This window comes from Varroa jacobsoni, unplaced genomic scaffold, assembly GCF_002532875.2.
Source record: "Varroa jacobsoni isolate VJ856 unplaced genomic scaffold, vjacob_1.0 scaffold_1177, whole genome shotgun sequence".
NCBI lineage: Eukaryota > Metazoa > Arthropoda > Arachnida > Mesostigmata > Varroidae > Varroa > Varroa jacobsoni.
Genome location: NW_019214079.1, coordinates 69,202 through 86,545, shown reverse-complemented (window position 1 = coordinate 86,545; position 17,344 = coordinate 69,202). Strand labels below are relative to the sequence as shown.

General features: G+C 40.0%; 2 protein-coding genes across 12 annotated transcripts in view; one reads left to right on the top strand and one right to left on the bottom strand.

The window, feature by feature from the left end:
* Positions 1-56: 56 nt before the first annotated feature.
* LOC111267378 (PAT complex subunit CCDC47) lies at positions 57-7,773 on the top strand. 7 transcript variants are annotated; one of them, XM_022845590.2, is made up of 10 exons: positions 57-143; positions 2,692-2,918; positions 3,242-3,354; positions 3,514-3,696; positions 4,009-4,102; positions 4,465-4,638; positions 4,790-4,987; positions 5,420-5,588; positions 6,020-6,204; positions 6,533-7,773. In XM_022845590.2, exons 2-10 carry the CDS (start codon positions 2,700-2,702, stop codon positions 6,695-6,697), a joined length of 1,500 nt encoding a protein of 499 aa, XP_022701325.1. In that variant the 5' UTR covers positions 57-143; positions 2,692-2,699; the 3' UTR covers positions 6,698-7,773. The 7 variants fall into 7 exon arrangements, with proteins under 7 accessions (XP_022701325.1, XP_022701328.1, XP_022701324.1 ...); XM_022845593.2 differs by lacking the exon at positions 57-143 and adding an exon at positions 195-308; XM_022845589.2 differs by lacking the exon at positions 57-143 and adding an exon at positions 351-489.
* Positions 7,774-8,355: 582 nt separating this feature from the next.
* Positions 8,356-17,344, bottom strand: part of mv (lysosomal-trafficking regulator mauve) — a 25,948-nt gene continuing 16,959 nt past the window's right edge. For 4 of the 5 annotated variants that reach the window (XM_086971308.1, XM_022845584.2, XM_086971307.1 and 1 more), the window contains 11 exons: positions 17,077-17,181; positions 16,555-16,899; positions 16,053-16,293; positions 15,442-15,675; positions 14,862-15,109; positions 14,382-14,636; positions 13,751-14,028; positions 12,041-13,478; positions 11,576-11,866; positions 11,067-11,394; positions 8,356-10,813 (listed from right to left, as the gene is read on the bottom strand). In XM_086971308.1, coding sequence (XP_086827434.1) covers positions 10,461-10,813; positions 11,067-11,394; positions 11,576-11,866; positions 12,041-13,478; positions 13,751-14,028; positions 14,382-14,636; positions 14,862-15,109; positions 15,442-15,675; positions 16,053-16,293; positions 16,555-16,899; positions 17,077-17,181 — 4,116 coding nt within the window. In that variant the 3' untranslated portion in view covers positions 8,356-10,460. The remainder of the gene's footprint in view (positions 10,814-11,066; positions 11,395-11,575; positions 11,867-12,040; positions 13,479-13,750; positions 14,029-14,381; positions 14,637-14,861; positions 15,110-15,441; positions 15,676-16,052; positions 16,294-16,554; positions 16,900-17,076; positions 17,182-17,344) is intronic. The other variant, XM_022845585.2, reaches the window with a different exon arrangement.

Genomic DNA, 17,344 nt, shown 5'->3' with positions numbered 1-17,344 from the left:
ATTTGATTATGTGTCGGTCTCCAACTGGAAGAGTTCGACATGTCAAACGATTTAGACTGCCAACAGCGCCAATGAGTGGAGGACGAGGAGGCGAACGGACCCTGTATGAGGGGGAATTAGGTATCATCGATATCGAACAGCAGGCAAGTTGATTGTTACAGTTTCTAGTTAGCTTGCGAAGCGAATCAGTAGTGATCTAGGCGAACGATCACCGTAGTAGAAAAAAAACTGATGTCTAACAAATACCTGCCGATACGACTGACGAGAAATCATTCTCTTAGCCGGTAAACACATTTAGCGCGGTACAGGTTAGTCGACAAGTGGTCAACGTGAGGTTCAAATCTGATTATTAGTGGAAAGTGCGGATAATCCCTGATGCTGCAGCATCACCAGCGACTGTGCTTTGATTTGAAAGCCGTGCATGTGTTCTTCTCTGACGAGTATCGCTGTGTGGGAAAGTTGTTGAAGAAAGCAAATCATTGCGTGAAGGTACAGAAATTTTTATTGTTTCTGTAGCAGACCCAGTTGGGCACTGTAGCTGAGTGGTCATCTGTCCATTAGTGTAACGTGCTCTCGATGTGAACAACGATCCGCCACTTTAAAGTGTGAAGGCTCGAAGCACTTTGGAGAAGCCCCAGAGCCGGCGCAATCGTTTGAAAGACGCCTGTAGGCACATTAACTGCTTCAAGATGTCCCTTAGGTATAGATGGACTCCATCGCCGATATTTTTGTATGGGATTCAGTTCTTCTAGCAGAGGAAAAAGTAAATGATGAAAATGTACATCACCCTTATCTATTTCATAATCACGATTATGATGCTAGTTTTGTCTCTGAGCTTTTTCTGAAGATTCTTTAAATTCTAAAATTTCAAAGACAATAGGACCATAATGATCTCGCACCATTCCTAGCATGACCAAATCAGAATAGGTTTTCCGTTGAGTGGAAACAAATACGTAAACAAGCGGATAATTTTTTTCTGACAAATCAAGCAAGTATTTCTGAAAAATGTATAATACAGTGTACTTATGAATAAATTTGAAAGAAAAAGCGCGCGCTTTCTTTGTCTAACTTATATTACATTACGTTCTACGGTGACTATCTGCATTTTAAAAGCTCTTTTCATTAGGCATGAAACTAAGCGGGCAGCCTCAGCTGTAAAATCAGTGGGACGCAGTGACACTTAGCGCATGACTATTCTTAGCATTGTAATGCGAACAGCCGGCGGTTTTTCCTGAGCCTATTGCGACTGTAAAGCAGCTACGCAAATTGTGGTGCCTTACAAATAGTAAACCTTTGCAATAGTGTGTCGAAGCTATTGGGTTAGTGTTGTTTCCTCGTGCTTTTCTTTAGCCTCCAGATTGCTAACCTGAGAGAACTAGGTCTTGAATAATTCTTTTTCAAGAATAATTAATAAAACTTGCGTTGTTATTATTAAGAGACTCTTAGCTACAAGTTATCGGCCATAACAAAAGAAGAGGTCCAAATATTAAAAATCGTATCCTTTTCTTATAAACTAGACGTCTTTATAGGCGAAGTGTATTTTTTGCAATTATGAATTAGTTGAAGAACAGGTTTAGGGTTACGCAAGCGTATAAAGTCTATCAATCCCAGCACTTTTTAATATGTTTAAATAATGTTTACCGTCGTTCGATATTAGTAGTTGTGCATTTATTTTCTTTTATTTTTTGTTTTCAAATCATGCGCTCTCTTATTGTTACCTACAGATGCCAACGTGCACCTATCGAAGGAAAAGAACTAGAAAAGTTCCTCTCACGGTCGGAAACGTCGAACATTATTGTCTCCCGTGGAGGTTAAATTATGTTTTAGTTTGTCATTAGATACGTAATATTCCGTTCCTGCTAATGTTTATTATTGGAAAAGTGAAGAACACATCTACGGTACGCGATGTATACCATACAGTACAAGAGCAGTGATCGTTTCTACAGCTTAACTTGACATTAACTTTACATAACATTTATATATATATATATATGTTCATTATTGAGAAGGGTGTGACTTTCTATTCTACGGTCTTTATTAGAGACAGACTTCAAGTTACGATTGGCTATTCTATACAAAATCGTCAAAACCATGGTTAGGAATTGACCGAATCGTATTTGCTAACTCCTCATTATTGTTGATAGAAAAATTGCGTAACTATTAATGACCATCATAATCGAAAGAACGTAAGAACCGCCTGATACAATGGTAATGCAGTTGCAAGCGTCAAACTCTTCGAAATATTAGAGCATATTCCGCATTTAGCCCTTTTGCGCGGACAAGAAAATATTGCTTTTCTTTGCATTTGTTAGTGTCTCAAATAAACAGCAATATTGTGTTTTGTTGATCGCTTTTTTATTCCTGTCTGTCAGAAAGAAGAGGATATCACTCGAACGAAGTGTTCAACACACAACAATTCAAGCCCCAGGAGGAATTTATTTGGTGTCTAAAATATGGAAACATATAATACGAATTATGGCTTTACTGTATTTATAATGGCGCCATTTAAAATAAGAGAGTTACGCGAGTCATTATTTGTTAGCTTTATTAGATCTCGGTGAAATAGATAACAAGGATGACAAGAACACCTTTCCAAATTTTATGTGCCTTGCACAACACTCATTTAAGCTATAATCAATTATCTAATGGAATAGTTGCTTTCTTTATGTCTGCTTCCGTTTATTTCTATAGAGGTTATAATGCGGTTTTGGCTTTTGTCGGCCCTACTGGTACTCACGCTGGTCTTGGCCAATGGAAGGCCTCAAGACGACCAATATGAAGGCGATCCACCAAATAATGAAGCAAACGAGTTTGCCGAGTTTGAGGAGTTTGAAGATGACCCACAGGAAAAACAACAGTTACTTCAGCAGACGTCGCAACAACAGCAGAGAGCAATGCCGAAGTTAGAACAAAATGAGGTTTGTTGAGAGGTTTTTATTTTGGGGTCATCAATTTTGAGCCACATGATTCTTGCGTTGTGCAATGCCGCACGATTACCGGTATGGAAAGCAAAAAACGGGTCGACTTCTTCTAACGATCGCTCAGCATTGCTTAGCCGGATCGACGTGGAAAGAAAAAAGATCTTTCGTTGATAAAATTTCATAAAATTCTTCTTTCTAATTCTACTCCACCACAACCTACATCACCATGGCGGTTATCAAGCAGAATCTATCAGATTCTGCTTCTGTTTAAAGATTCTGCTTAAATTGTTCGTAGCCTATTTAATATCCCCCTATTCCAGGTGGGCCGTCGTGGCAAAGAAGATGATGCCTTCGTAGAAGATGATGAAATTGACAACGATGCAGATTTTGATCATTTCCAAGACTCTGAAGAATTCGAAGGCCATGATCAGAGGTAGCCTGTTGACTAGTACAATTAGCTGTTAGGTAAATGAAAGTATAACGTTTTAATTCATATATTATGATTGTCAAATTATTGCTAACTTTCTATGGTACTAAAACGCTCGTTATTTTAACCCAAATAGCGTTGTCATTACCACGTTTTCGGTAACAGCTCGGAACGTCCACCGATTTCTCAAGGGAGCGTGGGCGGTGCTAATGGTGGACGAGGGAGTGACAACGATCTTAAAATCACCTCAGTTCCACTACATCTCCGTGCTTCGTGGCAAAGTTACTACGCTGAGATGCTGATGTGTGCAGCACTTGTGATTTATTTTATCAATTTCTTATCTGGACGGTAAGGACAAAACTTATTACATTAGTGTTCAGATCGCGAATTGTCAATGCAAACTAAGTGGTATTGTACGTTTTTCAAAAAAAAAAAAGTGAAAATAGTTTGAAGCTAACGAAGACCTCGTCTATAATCTATGGACACTAGCGATCTTTGTTGTAATAGCAGCAGACTGTATGGTTCTTACTAAGGAAGGGTACTGTATGCAGAATAGTAATAGGATTACATATTATTAACTTTACCAGATGAACCAAAAGCACTGCTTTCAACAGCTTTAATGGAAGACTAATAATTATTAACTATATGCGTTGGTTTCAGATCTAAGAATTCTAGGCTGGCGAGTGCATGGTTTGACAAACACGTCACACTATTGGAGAAAAATTTTGCTCTTGTTGGAGACGATGGCCTTAAGGTAAGGCTTAAATGCAACATTCGCCAAATAGCCTTACCTTGTGTGAAATTCGTGATCAGTGTCACCTATCGATGAATATTTATCCTACTGCTAGTTGGGTTGTGTGTTAACTGTATGGAAGTAACAAAAAAACAAGAATCTCAATCATCTCTTCAAGGATTAAATACTTATGAGACTATTCAGCGTCTGCAGTAGCTAGTCCACTCAGTTTGTTTAGAATATCTATCAAGAATAAAGTCTAGAGATATAAATAGCATTGGCGTAATAAACACAGACAAGTTTTCACAATATATATATATATATATATATATATATATATATATATAGGTACGGCTTTGCTTTTCTTTGCGACTAAATCACAGGAAATTCAGAGTGCTGGCCTTCGCAAGGAGTCCGAGCATTGTTTTACGTTATGGTGTTCAGGAAGGCAATGCGTTGAAGGTATGCTTGTTGAGCTACGACTTATCAAGCGGCAGTGTCTTGTAGGTGTGCTAGGTCAACTAATGCGGCCAACGTCAGACCAGATCACTTATAAGGTAACTATAAGTATGGACTATATTTTTCTATTTACGATGGGCGTCACAGAATTTTCTAATTCATAAAGTTTAATACCTATCGACAACTTTTCGCTCTTGAAAATAATTCGTTTATTTTCTGTAAATCTGCAATGTGGATTATATCATGTAGTTAAAACTGGAAACAATGGACCCGTTCGTCTTCTGCATGACATCAAAAAAAAACGCATCAAAGCTTACTAAGGAGATGATAGATGTTCTGACATTCTGTCCAGATCGGAAAGGTGTACCCGACCGCGTATTTCGCGATCTTGGTGAATTTTTTGCTGTTTATTCAGAGATTGGTGATATAACTCAGTCCTTTTTCCAGGTGAGTAGAAACCAACAAGGCAAGGAAAAATTAAATAAATATAACACAACTGTGTTATAAAAATTTACCGTGTTGTTGAGATCACCCTTATAATGAGATCTCCTTGTCTTACCTGAATGATGTCCCCTAAAATGAACTTAATTCGATAATTTGCTCACTTCAAGACATTGATTTGGCTATGTGTAGTACGGACGGCTAATATATAAATAGGATAGTGCAATTTCTTTCTAATTATTATAAAACTGAATGTGGACGTTTAATACTAATGTTTAAAGATTTTTCAAATTTAGGTTTAATAAATTCGTGTAATGAGAATAACCCAAACAGAGGAGCAGAAAATCTGCAATAAAGGCAAATCTTATATACACGAGTTAAATTCATCAGAAATGTAAATGACTTCAGCTAAAGTGAGGTATCGTTTTTACCATTTAGGATCAGAAATTTACGCAGCGTTTATCAGAGTACAAGGACTGTATTGAAATGCTGCACGTGTCGGACCAATGGCAAGGCCAAAATGCACTTCGGACTGCAGAAGAAGCTAGTCAGGGAACATTGCTGAAAAAACCAGAAACTGAACGCGTTGTTATCCTCAAAATTTCAGGTATTGTACCACACTGTATTAGACGAAAGTTTAACTTAACTAGATATGATTTCATCCGCTTGTTATGTAAACTCTTAGTGAACGTTTGGCGAGAGAGGAGAATAACATTTTGCATCCTTTATGCACAGAGATAACTATATGCGTCAATTTCCATATCAGACGAATTTTTCTTCTTTAATATTTACTTAAAGACGCGTAATAAGACTCTCGTTGCAAACCGTAAGGTTTATGTCGGATTCAAGTTCATAATCGACCACAGAGAAATGTGGACGGTGAATGTATTTCTTCCTAAATCAATCTAATTTTTATGTTTTACATCGTTATTGCTTTATTTTATTATGAGCAGCGTACACGTGATTACTGCTCTTTTAAACGCTACTACATAGGATATAAAATTTCTAGTTTTGCTTGCAACATTGGTAACCATGTAGTACCTGGGAAAGGCCGTACTTCCGAAGATCAGATGGAGGCACTCGAGGGTTTGCTAGGATTAGTACTCATCGTAGCTGATAAGGCTTCCCGCTTGCGGTTAAGCAAGGAGGGTCGGGCTAAAGCTGATAAGAATCGACAGAAAGTTGAAGAAACTTTCCTCAAGAACACTCATGTGCAGAGACAGGCAAGTACTGAATAGTTTTAATTACAAGTTTTCATAACACGGTAGTGTCACACTGAAGTTTGACATGGAAACATAAAGCTGTACTTTTTAATATCATATCCCAGTCCCTGGAAACTTCATTGCATAGCTGTCTAGTAATAAAGTTCATTTGATGCAAGGCTACTTGCTTGGCTTTGTTGTGGCGTGGCGTAATAAAACGTATGCTTCGCTACACTAACGGCGTACGTACAAGCATAGGTTAAATGATCACACGTGAGCCGGCTTCAACAAATTAGTACAGAATCTTACTGTAATTTTATTAAACGATTTTTGCCTTTGTCGTTTTTAGGAGTTGGCACAGCAGCGCCGTGACGAACGAATCCGCATGGAACGTGAGCGTATTTTGGCTGAGGACGATCCCGAGAAACAGCGGCGTCTCGAGCTCAGGGAACAGAAACGCCTTGCCAAGAAGACCACCCCAAAACTCAAACAGATGAAGGTCCGCGCCATGTAAAAAGAAAAATGTGGAATTACTGCATGTAACTATTGCAGCCATCTGCTTCTGTGTATGTCTTGGTTCTGGTCAACAAGCAAACTAACTGCCGCTAGATAATGGAAGCTAGCGCCCGCTGCCAAGCGCTTGCCGCACCTAAGCTGTTGTACGCCAGTGCCGATTTTGGTACGCGGATCAATATAATTTTTGAATCAAACTTGCCGACATCAAACGAGCACTTATTTAGCAGTAGGGATAACAGTAGCGGCAGTAGTGAGGCACACTGAAGAACCGTGCGGACATACTGCCTACTTGCAATGCACGCAATATAATAAAAGAAGCAGTGTGTGCGCAAGAGAGTCAAACAGTATTTTGCCGTCGTTTTTAACAGGTTTCTGTTGTTTACCAGAATCAGACCGAACGAATGTTGAAGCAGTAATAAGCAGACGGCTACAGTGGCTCTTATATAGTGTCGCTTATATATGGATAGAGAAATTATTACCAAAAACAGTAGAGCACTTTAGTGGAAAAAATATATAAAAGGATGGACACACGCTAATTGTTGTACCTCTTTAGGATAAAAAAAAGTCAAGAAGAAATATTGTCACTTCTGACAGGTGACACCTAGAAAAATCTAAAACACGATTTAGTAATATAAAGTTGTTATTAGAAAATGGCTTCTCGTATAAGAGGAGAAGAAGATCGTAATAACTGCAAAACTGTTAATTGGTTAGTTACACAAGGATGTAGGGAACGTTTCAACATTCATATGATATTAACGGTAATTGCAAATGTGACAAATCGCTCAAGTAGTGATATTACACTAACGTGTAAGCATGAATGTAACGCTTATGATGTGTGCAATGGGATTTTCGTGAAAGTAGGGATGCTATCGCAATTTATGTTGGAGGTAACTAATCTGTGAAGTTGGGACATGTAAAGGGAAAACGCGGAGAGAATAGAGAATTGTAGGAGAACACAGAATGTACACTAGACAAATTATGGGAGATTAAGTCAACAATACTGACATTCATGATCATGATGATAGCGTACTTTATATAGGAACGAAATAAATAAATGTATGTTTGTAAAAATCATTTGTTGTCATTTATATATGCGACAAATAATAATGATTTTAATGCTGTTTTATATTTTCGTGTTAAATTGTAATATATATTACTTATTATACCTAAATGCTACACTTCTTACGATCGGTGCGACAGGCAGTGAAGTGATGGCATCACCTTAAGCATAACGAGGCTACGTAAAACTGAAATAATGAAGCTAAACGAGCATCAGGACAATCTGGACCTTCGAACTGCGAAAATTGGGCCGCATGATACCGTCCATCCTAGTTACAACCAAGGTAGATGAGGATTGGATTTAAAAAAAGGGCAAAGAAGTTTCTCAAGATCTTGCCACTATTGAATAGATTAAAACAACGGCATAAAAAAAACTGCACATTCAGAACGCCTTAAGGAACCTGAACTCTATCGCAGAGAGCCCGCTGGCTGTGCATAAAATCAAGAATAAATGCTTTATTATTTGGAAGTGAGGATACTTTTTGCATTATATGTCTTTCATATAAATTATGTGTAACATGAAATGTCCTTAAGATTGATAACAAAACTATAATAACTGGCGGTACTGAAGTACTGAAGTAAGGACTGGTAAAGCAGTTCATCAGCATATTTCTATTTATTTGTGCAGTGCGTTCATGACACGATATTGTTTCGGCGTATATGTTTTCAAAGATAAGACAAAGAGCCATCGAATGAACTGATTTCATATAAAGGCGGCCACAACGGTGATACACAGGTAACAAGAATAAACATTAAATCTACTAACATAATAACTTGATTACTTTGCGTAGTCGGTACGTAAAATTTCTATTTATTTCGAGTTTAGTTTTTTGTGTACTATGTAGAAATTAGAAATTACATATACTTTAAATCACACATATTAAGAGCTCTACATTTTGGCTACTTTTTTAAACGCCCTTCTAATCCATTGGCGTGGCACTATCTTACGATGAGTGTTTCGACCAATAACGACGATTGTCAAACTTAATAAGAGGAATACTGCAATATGTGAGACTGGGTTGTTTCTGACATGAGTACACGCAAAACGGAGCATATATACTACGCGGCGATTTTTATTTAATGTGACAGACATCAGCTGTACTTTTTTAGAATATGGTTGACACTATCGCTGAAATAACGCAACGATGCTTTCTACAAAATATAAGTATTATTTTAACGGTTTAAAACTTGATCTAAATTGAAATATTTACCAAACAAAATTTAGCTACTGTTAAGGAAAGATGTAGGATAAAGACGAACGAAGAACTGACAAGTATAATTGAATATACAAATTTGTCTTCTGCTGTGTGGTCACGATCATGTGACTATATTAAAATAGCAGTGATTCACAGTTCCTTGATATATATATATATATATATATAATATTTTTTTTATCTTTATAATCAGTTTTATAGAAAAGACGGGGAAACGAAAAAGCCAGTGTTTTGCTAGATTTTCTTGAGTCGATCATTCTGTTTTGCGAATGTGTACTTCGACATATGATGATTTTGTGTATAGTTCTTCTTTTCTTAATTTATCTTTTGACGTGTAACTCCAAACAAAAATAGTACAAGCACTATCACTGTTAGGCGATACTTGTAGAAAACAATCTTGTGGTTGATTGGTCCACTGTAATCGCGTAACTGGTAAAAATGGTAATAGCTGCTTTAACACGCTACTGTAACGTACTGTAATGATTCTAAGATATCAAGTATTATAAAAAAAAAAAAAAAAAATGTATACACTCCGTGCTGATCCCAGAGAGAATGAAACCTACGATACATAAAAGTTTTAGCCTTGGAGCGCGATATTCTCACTTTAAGCCTTTATAAAAAGCTAAATGTCAGTTTGATTTCTGTCCGTCATTTTATTACAATTAAGTTATTCAAAATATAACGATGGAAAAACTGTATTCAGATCTTTTTTATATCTTATTCAACTAGTATACGGTGTTTTGTTATTGCATATAAGGTAGCAAGCATTGAGTATAGATTCTGCACTCAGGGCATGCAGCCTGTGGCTTTCGTGCAGGCCGAGACACATGCACACTCACAGATGTACAACCGATTGTCAATTGACCATCCCAAAGAAGATGATTAAAAAAGAAAATCATTATCACTCATTATCAATATATCACACCCAGCGAAATTATAATCTACACCTTAGCCAGATTCACAGGATATATATATATATCCTGTGAATCTGGCCTGACAAAAACCTGGTGGGGAAAGTTATATATATATATATATATATATATTACTTTCCCAATCAGATTTTTGTTGTTTTAAATATCTTTCTCTCTCCCCATATATATACATATATAGAGGTTTCAATGGTGTGTATATCTCTGATGCCTCCTGTGAAATGAGTGAGTTCGCAAGGGACATCGCAGTTGTTCTTGAATAAAATATAATACGCATGTTACAAAACATTATCTGCTGTATTTTACTTTCCTTCGATCATTTCAATAGACGGTAACCGATAATCTAGGTAGTAAAGCTTTGCGATGCATGCGTAAATTGATGTTTTCAACTGACCCATTTCACATTAATTGAGGCAAGCATGAGCGCTAGTCTTCAACGTTGGCGGCTTTCGACTTAATGAGTACACTTGATTAATCAATAAACGTGTTATCAAAAAAAAATTATTAACGTCATAGAGATTTAATTAATTATTAACGTCATATAGATAGATGGTCATAGCTAGAGCTTTTCCTGGAGAAATTTCGGTGGCGCAACGGTCCCAGATTTATGGGCAGCGCCCGCCCAGGCGCATACTTGTCCAGACTGATCGGCAGCAAAAATGAACTGGTTACAGATTGAGAAGACGGCGTCGGCAACGGGGCTGCGCATTCGTGGGTTTAGTTCTCGAACAGGAGCCAGATTCCAGGAAGAAAATAGTCGCAGAGAACCGTCGGCGTGCCCGGCCAGCAGCAAATTGACGTTAGCACCTTCAGGTGCCGATGAATATGCCAAAGAAGTGACTCGAGACAAACACTCCAGCTGTGCCACAAACACGCCGTTGATTGTGTACAGATGTAATTTGCTGCCACCGTCTGAAGTCACCGAAATCGGAAATTGGAGGTCTTAACATATTTGAAAGTGTACTTGTAACCCCATTCAGGTTATAGCGAGGCGTGTTACTGTAAGCGAAATTTTCTTAAAGCGACATGCCTGTTAATCTTGCGATCTAGATGTCTTTTCGAATAAACACAACCCATTTGAATCGGGTTCACTTAAGGAGAACTCACTGAATTTGAGCTGCCTGCATAACTTCGTACATATATCAACTGTTTTCCAGGAACTTACTGGTAACATCCTGGGCGATAGCTACGTCTCCAAGAGTAGGGCTAACCCTGGCCAATGTAAGCGGCTCACCAATCTGCAGCACAGTCCGAACATACTTGAGACTGTTCAGGTCCCAGAGTATACACGACCCGTCGTTAGATGACGAAGCAACGATGAAGAATTCGGGGCAGACATCGACATGCAACACAATGTCCTTGTGGCCAATCAAATCATCTAGGTGGACGGCGCTGATCGAAGGTGTCACCCGCAATCGAAACACTCCAATTCGGCCTGAGCTATGACCAATAAAGAGCTCTGGTCGGTTAGTGGAACAGCAGACGAATGACACCTGCATAAAACAAACAAATAAAAGTGAATGAACAATCGTGGAAAAAAACAAACACAAAATCTAGTCGAGCTTGTGAGACGATATTCTCGAATTCCAAGATCAAGCAAGCAAGAACGTTGTCCCGTAATCCAAGCGTGGTAAAAACACGTGTGATAACTTTCAATGTTATCGTAATACGTACGGGATCGTATGCGGCATCAAGAAGGGGTTGGGGCACCAGGTCCTTGCGCGTTTTTAGCCGCAGTACTGCATCGCAGTAGCACCAACTGAGCAGTGCTGCTGGCGAGTCATGGCCACCGAAAAGCTCTGCTTGATTTGATACCCCAACGATTCGCTGGACGTCTAGCGGCCGCAGTCGTCCGAAACCGGGTGGACCAAATGCTTTGGACCAAATACACTCCGGTGGGTTTGCTTCATCGGGACTTCCGGCTAATACACCCCATCGGACCCCGATCACTGTTGGCAACACGCGCTGCAATAGAAATGAACATCATATGTTTTGCGGCACTCAGTGGCTACAGATCAGGTACACCAAAATAAGACTAGATGAACAATGGTCGACTATCGATTAGGAAGATGAACATTGACTTCAGATCGTAGAGGAGATATCAGATCTTAGGCGCGTATAGCGCATAATTTCGTTTACCTGTCCGACAGTTTTCGACGGCGTGCTAGTTACTGTACTAAAATTGACGTTCGGATGCGCCTGCGTGAATAACTGAATTGGCATTTGACCATACGTTTTAATCATGGCCCGATATGCCTTGAGTGCGATTGAATCCATTTGATCAGTTGGCGGAGCATTGTGTGCATATGTTGCCGGATGGAACACGTTTAGTGCGTCTACCGCTGCTCGGCCCTGCTGTTTGTAGCCAAACACCAGATCAATCCAAAGGTTAAGTCGTTCAGTAACCGTCTCACTTTCAAGGGCTGCTAAATTAATCAAATTGAAGAGACGCGCATCATTCTCACACCAGGGCGGGAGCCGTACATCGTTGACTTGTTCGCCATTTTGTCGACTGCCAAAATCGAATTTGAAGATGTTTCGAAGAAACTCGGGAAAGTAGAAGAACTCTGGAATTAGTTCCTTGACATCAGTTGGACTATCGCGTGAAGCGAGTCTCCACGTTGTTTCCATTGAGTGAAATGTACGATCGGGAATATCGAAATTATCATCTTGATAACTGAGAAATGCCTGCGTAAACGGCGGCATGCGCACTAGGAAATGCAGTACAATGCCCGAGTTGGAATAATGAGACCCATAATGGAAAGGGCCTGATACCACAGACAGATTTGTGATGTTCTCTTGGCTCTGCCTGAATACATCGACGTAGTGAGGTTCACGGGATTTGTCCTGAACAGCAATCGGTTTGTCCAATACGCGGAAGTTCTTCGCGTCACTAAGGTCAAGCTCGTCTTCGTCATACTGTGACAATACGAACGGAAATACAGGGTATTGCATCAGATTATTGAAACTGCGGCCAGCCATTTTGTTGAGGTATGTTAAGTACTCAAAATTTGTAATCAGACGTCTTTGCCAGCGGGCTGTAACCGCCTGTAGAGCTTCAGGCTTCTGCAGTTTATCACAGTTCAGTGTGAGCTTATCATAGAAGTCTTGGCGATGTGCGCGATTTTTAAAGACAAGAAGACACGTTAATCCTGAATTGAGGAACATCTCAACAGCTACATCAGCATGCTCATAGCGTCGCGGCATCAGCTCGGTTATTGTTGAAAAGGCCCAACTCAACGCGCCGACCTGTTTATCTTCGGGGACAAAGCGCACGCTTTCTAAGCCAACCAGAACCTCACCACTCGTTTCAACACTCGCAGTGATCATTGAACACGAATGAACACTGAGAATCTGTTCGAACGAATGGAGCCATTTTTCCCGTTGGGCCGCATGCTGGCAGTAGAGAAATGCAAGCGGTGGAGAAAATTTAGTTTGGGCCGTGCCGCCGTTAATCCAAAAACGTGGTTCCAGGTCGAGATGGGCGCGTCTGAGGCGTTTACGCATACGCCATGGACCTTCGGTTGGATCAAGCTCCCACGAGGCTGGCACGAACTCTGGCATGTGCCATACGGCCCTGCAAATCAAGACATGAACAAGATGTTATGAATGTTTATCCTTAAAAGAAAACCCTATAACATGAGAAGTGAAGTCCACTAGAGATATAATACCACAGAAAACACAAGATACAGGCTGAACTAGCTTGGTTTGTATTCACATTGTGAACTCGATTTTGTATCGCGTGGCCAAATCGCAAGCCCATAGGTAATACCGTGGTAATTGGAAAGGAACGTTAGTAGTAATTATTAATAAAAAAAAACACCTTTAAATTTTTTTTGTGGTAAATACCTTTCATGGGTAAGCCGCTGTGCAATCCCCTTCCATTTGAGGCGAAGTTCATATTCGACACATTTGCGACCTTTGTATGCACTTAGAAAGGCCTTGCGGACATAGTTTTGATAGTCGACGATCGTCCTTGTAACCCGCATCGCAGCGTCGGTTACGTGTTGCTGTTCCAGGTTCACTCGAGACGCGGCAAGCTGGGAAGCACCCAGCGCCGCCGTGGCCTGTGTGTCCAGGAACGAGGCCCGATCCTCTTCGAACTGCGCAAGCCACTTCTGTCGTTTCTATAACACAAAACAAAATTGTCACACTAGAATGAGTTCATTCGAATTTCAAGACAGAGCACTTGAAGTTACTGACAATGATGATGTCATTGCTTTTTAATAATAATAACCATGACGGTCATTATTATTACCATTATTAGAAATTGTCCTCGCTAGCTTATTTACGGCCTTTGGTACGCAAATCTTTGTGATAGAAGTGATTCGATTCGAAGGCATAGATTATACGTTACGCTATCAGTCAAAACATATGTATGGCCCAATATATTTCAACCAACTTTTCGTCGACAAAATTCATCGACAAAAAATAAAATGATGCGAAGAAGATATTTCATACCTTGTTTACACATACTCACCATCTCGCAGCGGAATGGTCCACTGTCAGGGGCTAGGCTATCAGCGATTGAGTTGAGCAAAATCTTAGTTCTCTGATCCCCTTCGGAGCCCTCGGAAAGTTCGACGACAAACGCAGCCAACAGTTCCAACTTATTTGCAGCGAACAATGGAAAAAGGGCGCAAAGGTTCGGTATGCGACCTAGAAGATCTGCACTACGTAAACGACAAGAAATGTCCAGTGTGGGCCGCAAGAGTGCTAGGGCCAAGTTCGATAGCTGTAATAGTAACAGCACCAATTAATAGTAATGACATTTCAAGTAAATCAAGTCAAAATTTATTTGAACTCTGGCGTTGAAATATAGCTCACTCAGTTAACCTCTTTGGCATGGTGAAGGACATCATTGGAACGAAGCTGTGAATGACTGAAGCGTCATAAGCACACAGTGGAAAAAACCATAAACCATCCATAAAAAGGTGCAAACGAAAGGTTTTTCACATACTTGATACACTGCAGTTTTTGATAAACTTGGATGATCGTCCTGCAGACATGCCATAGCGAGCACATGTAGTACGTCGCCTAAACAAGCGAATCCTTCGGTACAGAGTAGAACTGATGGTCGTGAAAACTGCAACAGTTCAACAAGTAGCAGAAGTTGCCGTTCCAGAACCTGAGGAGAGCAACGCCCGCGTCTTCCTGTCAACGTCCCCAGAGCTCCTGACAGTCGACTTCCTTCGGCCGTATTCAAATCTACGCCACATAGATGACCGTTGTCCAAACAAGGCAAAAATAAATGATTATTATTGTTCCCTCAGTTTATATATATATGCTATTATATATTATATAGATTTACGCAGAATGACCATTATATATACATATAATGGTCATGCTGCGTAACCTATCGCATACAACTACAGGGGGCATTAAACAATGTTAGCTTAAGGCGTTTGTATATGATAAGCTAGGGTCACAATCTACTTAAGCTCACCCATGAGACTATCCGGCGCTCATAAAGAATGAGCAAATTTGACGAAACGAGTCAACGAAAAAACAAGGCAGGGAACTGTTGTTCAAATACTAACCTCGTTGAACTGCTAGCCCAATGGGGAATCGTATGCATGTGTTGCTGTTAGGACGATTTGTAACTATGTCCTCGGATTCATGGGAATAATCCCAGTTATTGAGAGTGTTTTCCGGCTTCTCTTCCAATAGCGCAGGAACTGTGATGTGCATCAAGATATTGTGTTTGAGTGCATCGCTAAAACCGTGCAACGCACCTGCGTAGAGCCGAGGTATGTATTTTATGCTCGTAGAAGCTAAAACAGAAATCGATATTATTGAGGAATCCACTGTAGTATTATGTGGGAAAAGTTGTAGTGTTTCAAGAAAAATGTCTAGAAATTACTAGAGCAATATTGCATTTCATAAGCCTGTATTTGAGCACGCCCGCGTTTTGTGAAGCGTATTATAGGTATTCCGTAAACAGGTCCACCCGTAAGTGCGGCCCTGGTTCGAATATGATTTATAGGGAAGGACAAATCCGTTTTACTTGCATACAAATTCTCTGACTTGCCCAATATGTGTGTATGAAGATATTTTTCACTTTGAGTAAATGTACCTCTATGCCTAATTCGCATCACGCCAATATAAAGGTTGATGCTATTCAAGTGAATTTTCGCTTAGAGTCACCTACTTGGATCATTCTTCACATAGTGTGCATATAAACGCATGTAGAATTGTACAGCAAGTTGGGTACTTGCAGCGGCAGCCCGACTTTCGGTTGGTTGAGCGGTTTGCAGTGCAACGATGACGCGAACAAGCGCATATAGAGACTGTGACACTGCTCCTGTTAGATAAGGCAATAGTTCACACACCTGTTCGACTATATTGTAATAAGCAAGACTTCTAGCAATCGGTGGGCAGCCGGAGACTACCTGTAAAAAAATTCGTATTTCAAATTAGCCATATTGGAACGCTTTAGTAAGACGAAGTACAAGCCTAAAAATATGGAGTTTGTTATTCTTGAACGGGAGAAAATTGCCCAATTTTTAAGTTCAATTGGATTAAAAATGCTGAAAAAAGGGGTTCATCCATACGGTTCGTAACCTCGGTGGGCAAGGACCACGCACATGTCGACAACTTCAAACTAGTTTACACTTCATGTATACAGTTAAAGTCGAAATCGAGTAGCCTACCTGGGCTAATGTCGAAACATACTTCGCTGCCAGATCAGCCGAGGTGCAGCGATTAATGCATGCTAGAAGCACAACAGATGCTTCCGGCCACACGGCAAACGATGGACCAAGGGGCAATTGCTGAAAGTTGTCCATTTGTTCAAGTCGCAAAATCTGTCGTCCTGATGCCAGCTGAAGCACTGCGAGAAGGAGCTCCTCACAACATTCGAATTGTGAGAGCTGATTTGCCAGCAGTTGAAAGCCGAAAATGCAAGTCGATGCATGATTTGAGTTCTTCGTAGACGCAAATGACGTCTTTTGCGATTCGCGATCCACTCGCAGAAATTTGGCTAGACAATTAACGACCTGCATCAGTGTACAGCAAGGGACAAGATTATGAAAAAAGCTACTTCGATTCCTGACGAACTATACTAAGTCCCTGTGAGACAAGCTACAAGATCGGTAAAATCGTTGTCAACTTTTTGTTCTTAGTATTGTTATAGTTATTATCGATAAAGACGAATGGGTATCTGTCTGACTCACAGCCACGCGAAGCTCGTGCTGTGGCTCGTTGGCAAGTACGACAAGAAGTTCAGGTCGCAATGTTGCAACAGTCCCACCCTGCTGTTGAAGAACCGCGCAAAAAACCTGTAAAAACATACGAGAGTTAGCATGTTTTAATCTGTTATATATCTTATGCCTTATAATAGAAATAGAAATAGTCAATGGGTCATATAATGGCCAAAACCTAGAAAGTATCTACAACTTTTTATTGTCTGAAGCGTTAACTACTCGATATAGGACATTCTCA

Bases quoted from the DNA above. Each gene is read 5' to 3' on its own strand.
- LOC111267378 (XM_022845587.2), top strand. From the start codon at position 1,699: ATGCGCTCTCTTATTGTTACCTACAGATGCCAACGTGCACCTATCGAA. The intron at 2,919-3,241 runs GTTTGTTGAGAG...CCCCTATTCCAG, and splicing joins CGAAGTTAGAACAAAATGAG to GTGGGCCGTCGTGGCAAAGA. The intron at 5,589-6,019 runs GTATTGTACCAC...GTAACCATGTAG, and splicing joins TGTTATCCTCAAAATTTCAG to TACCTGGGAAAGGCCGTACT.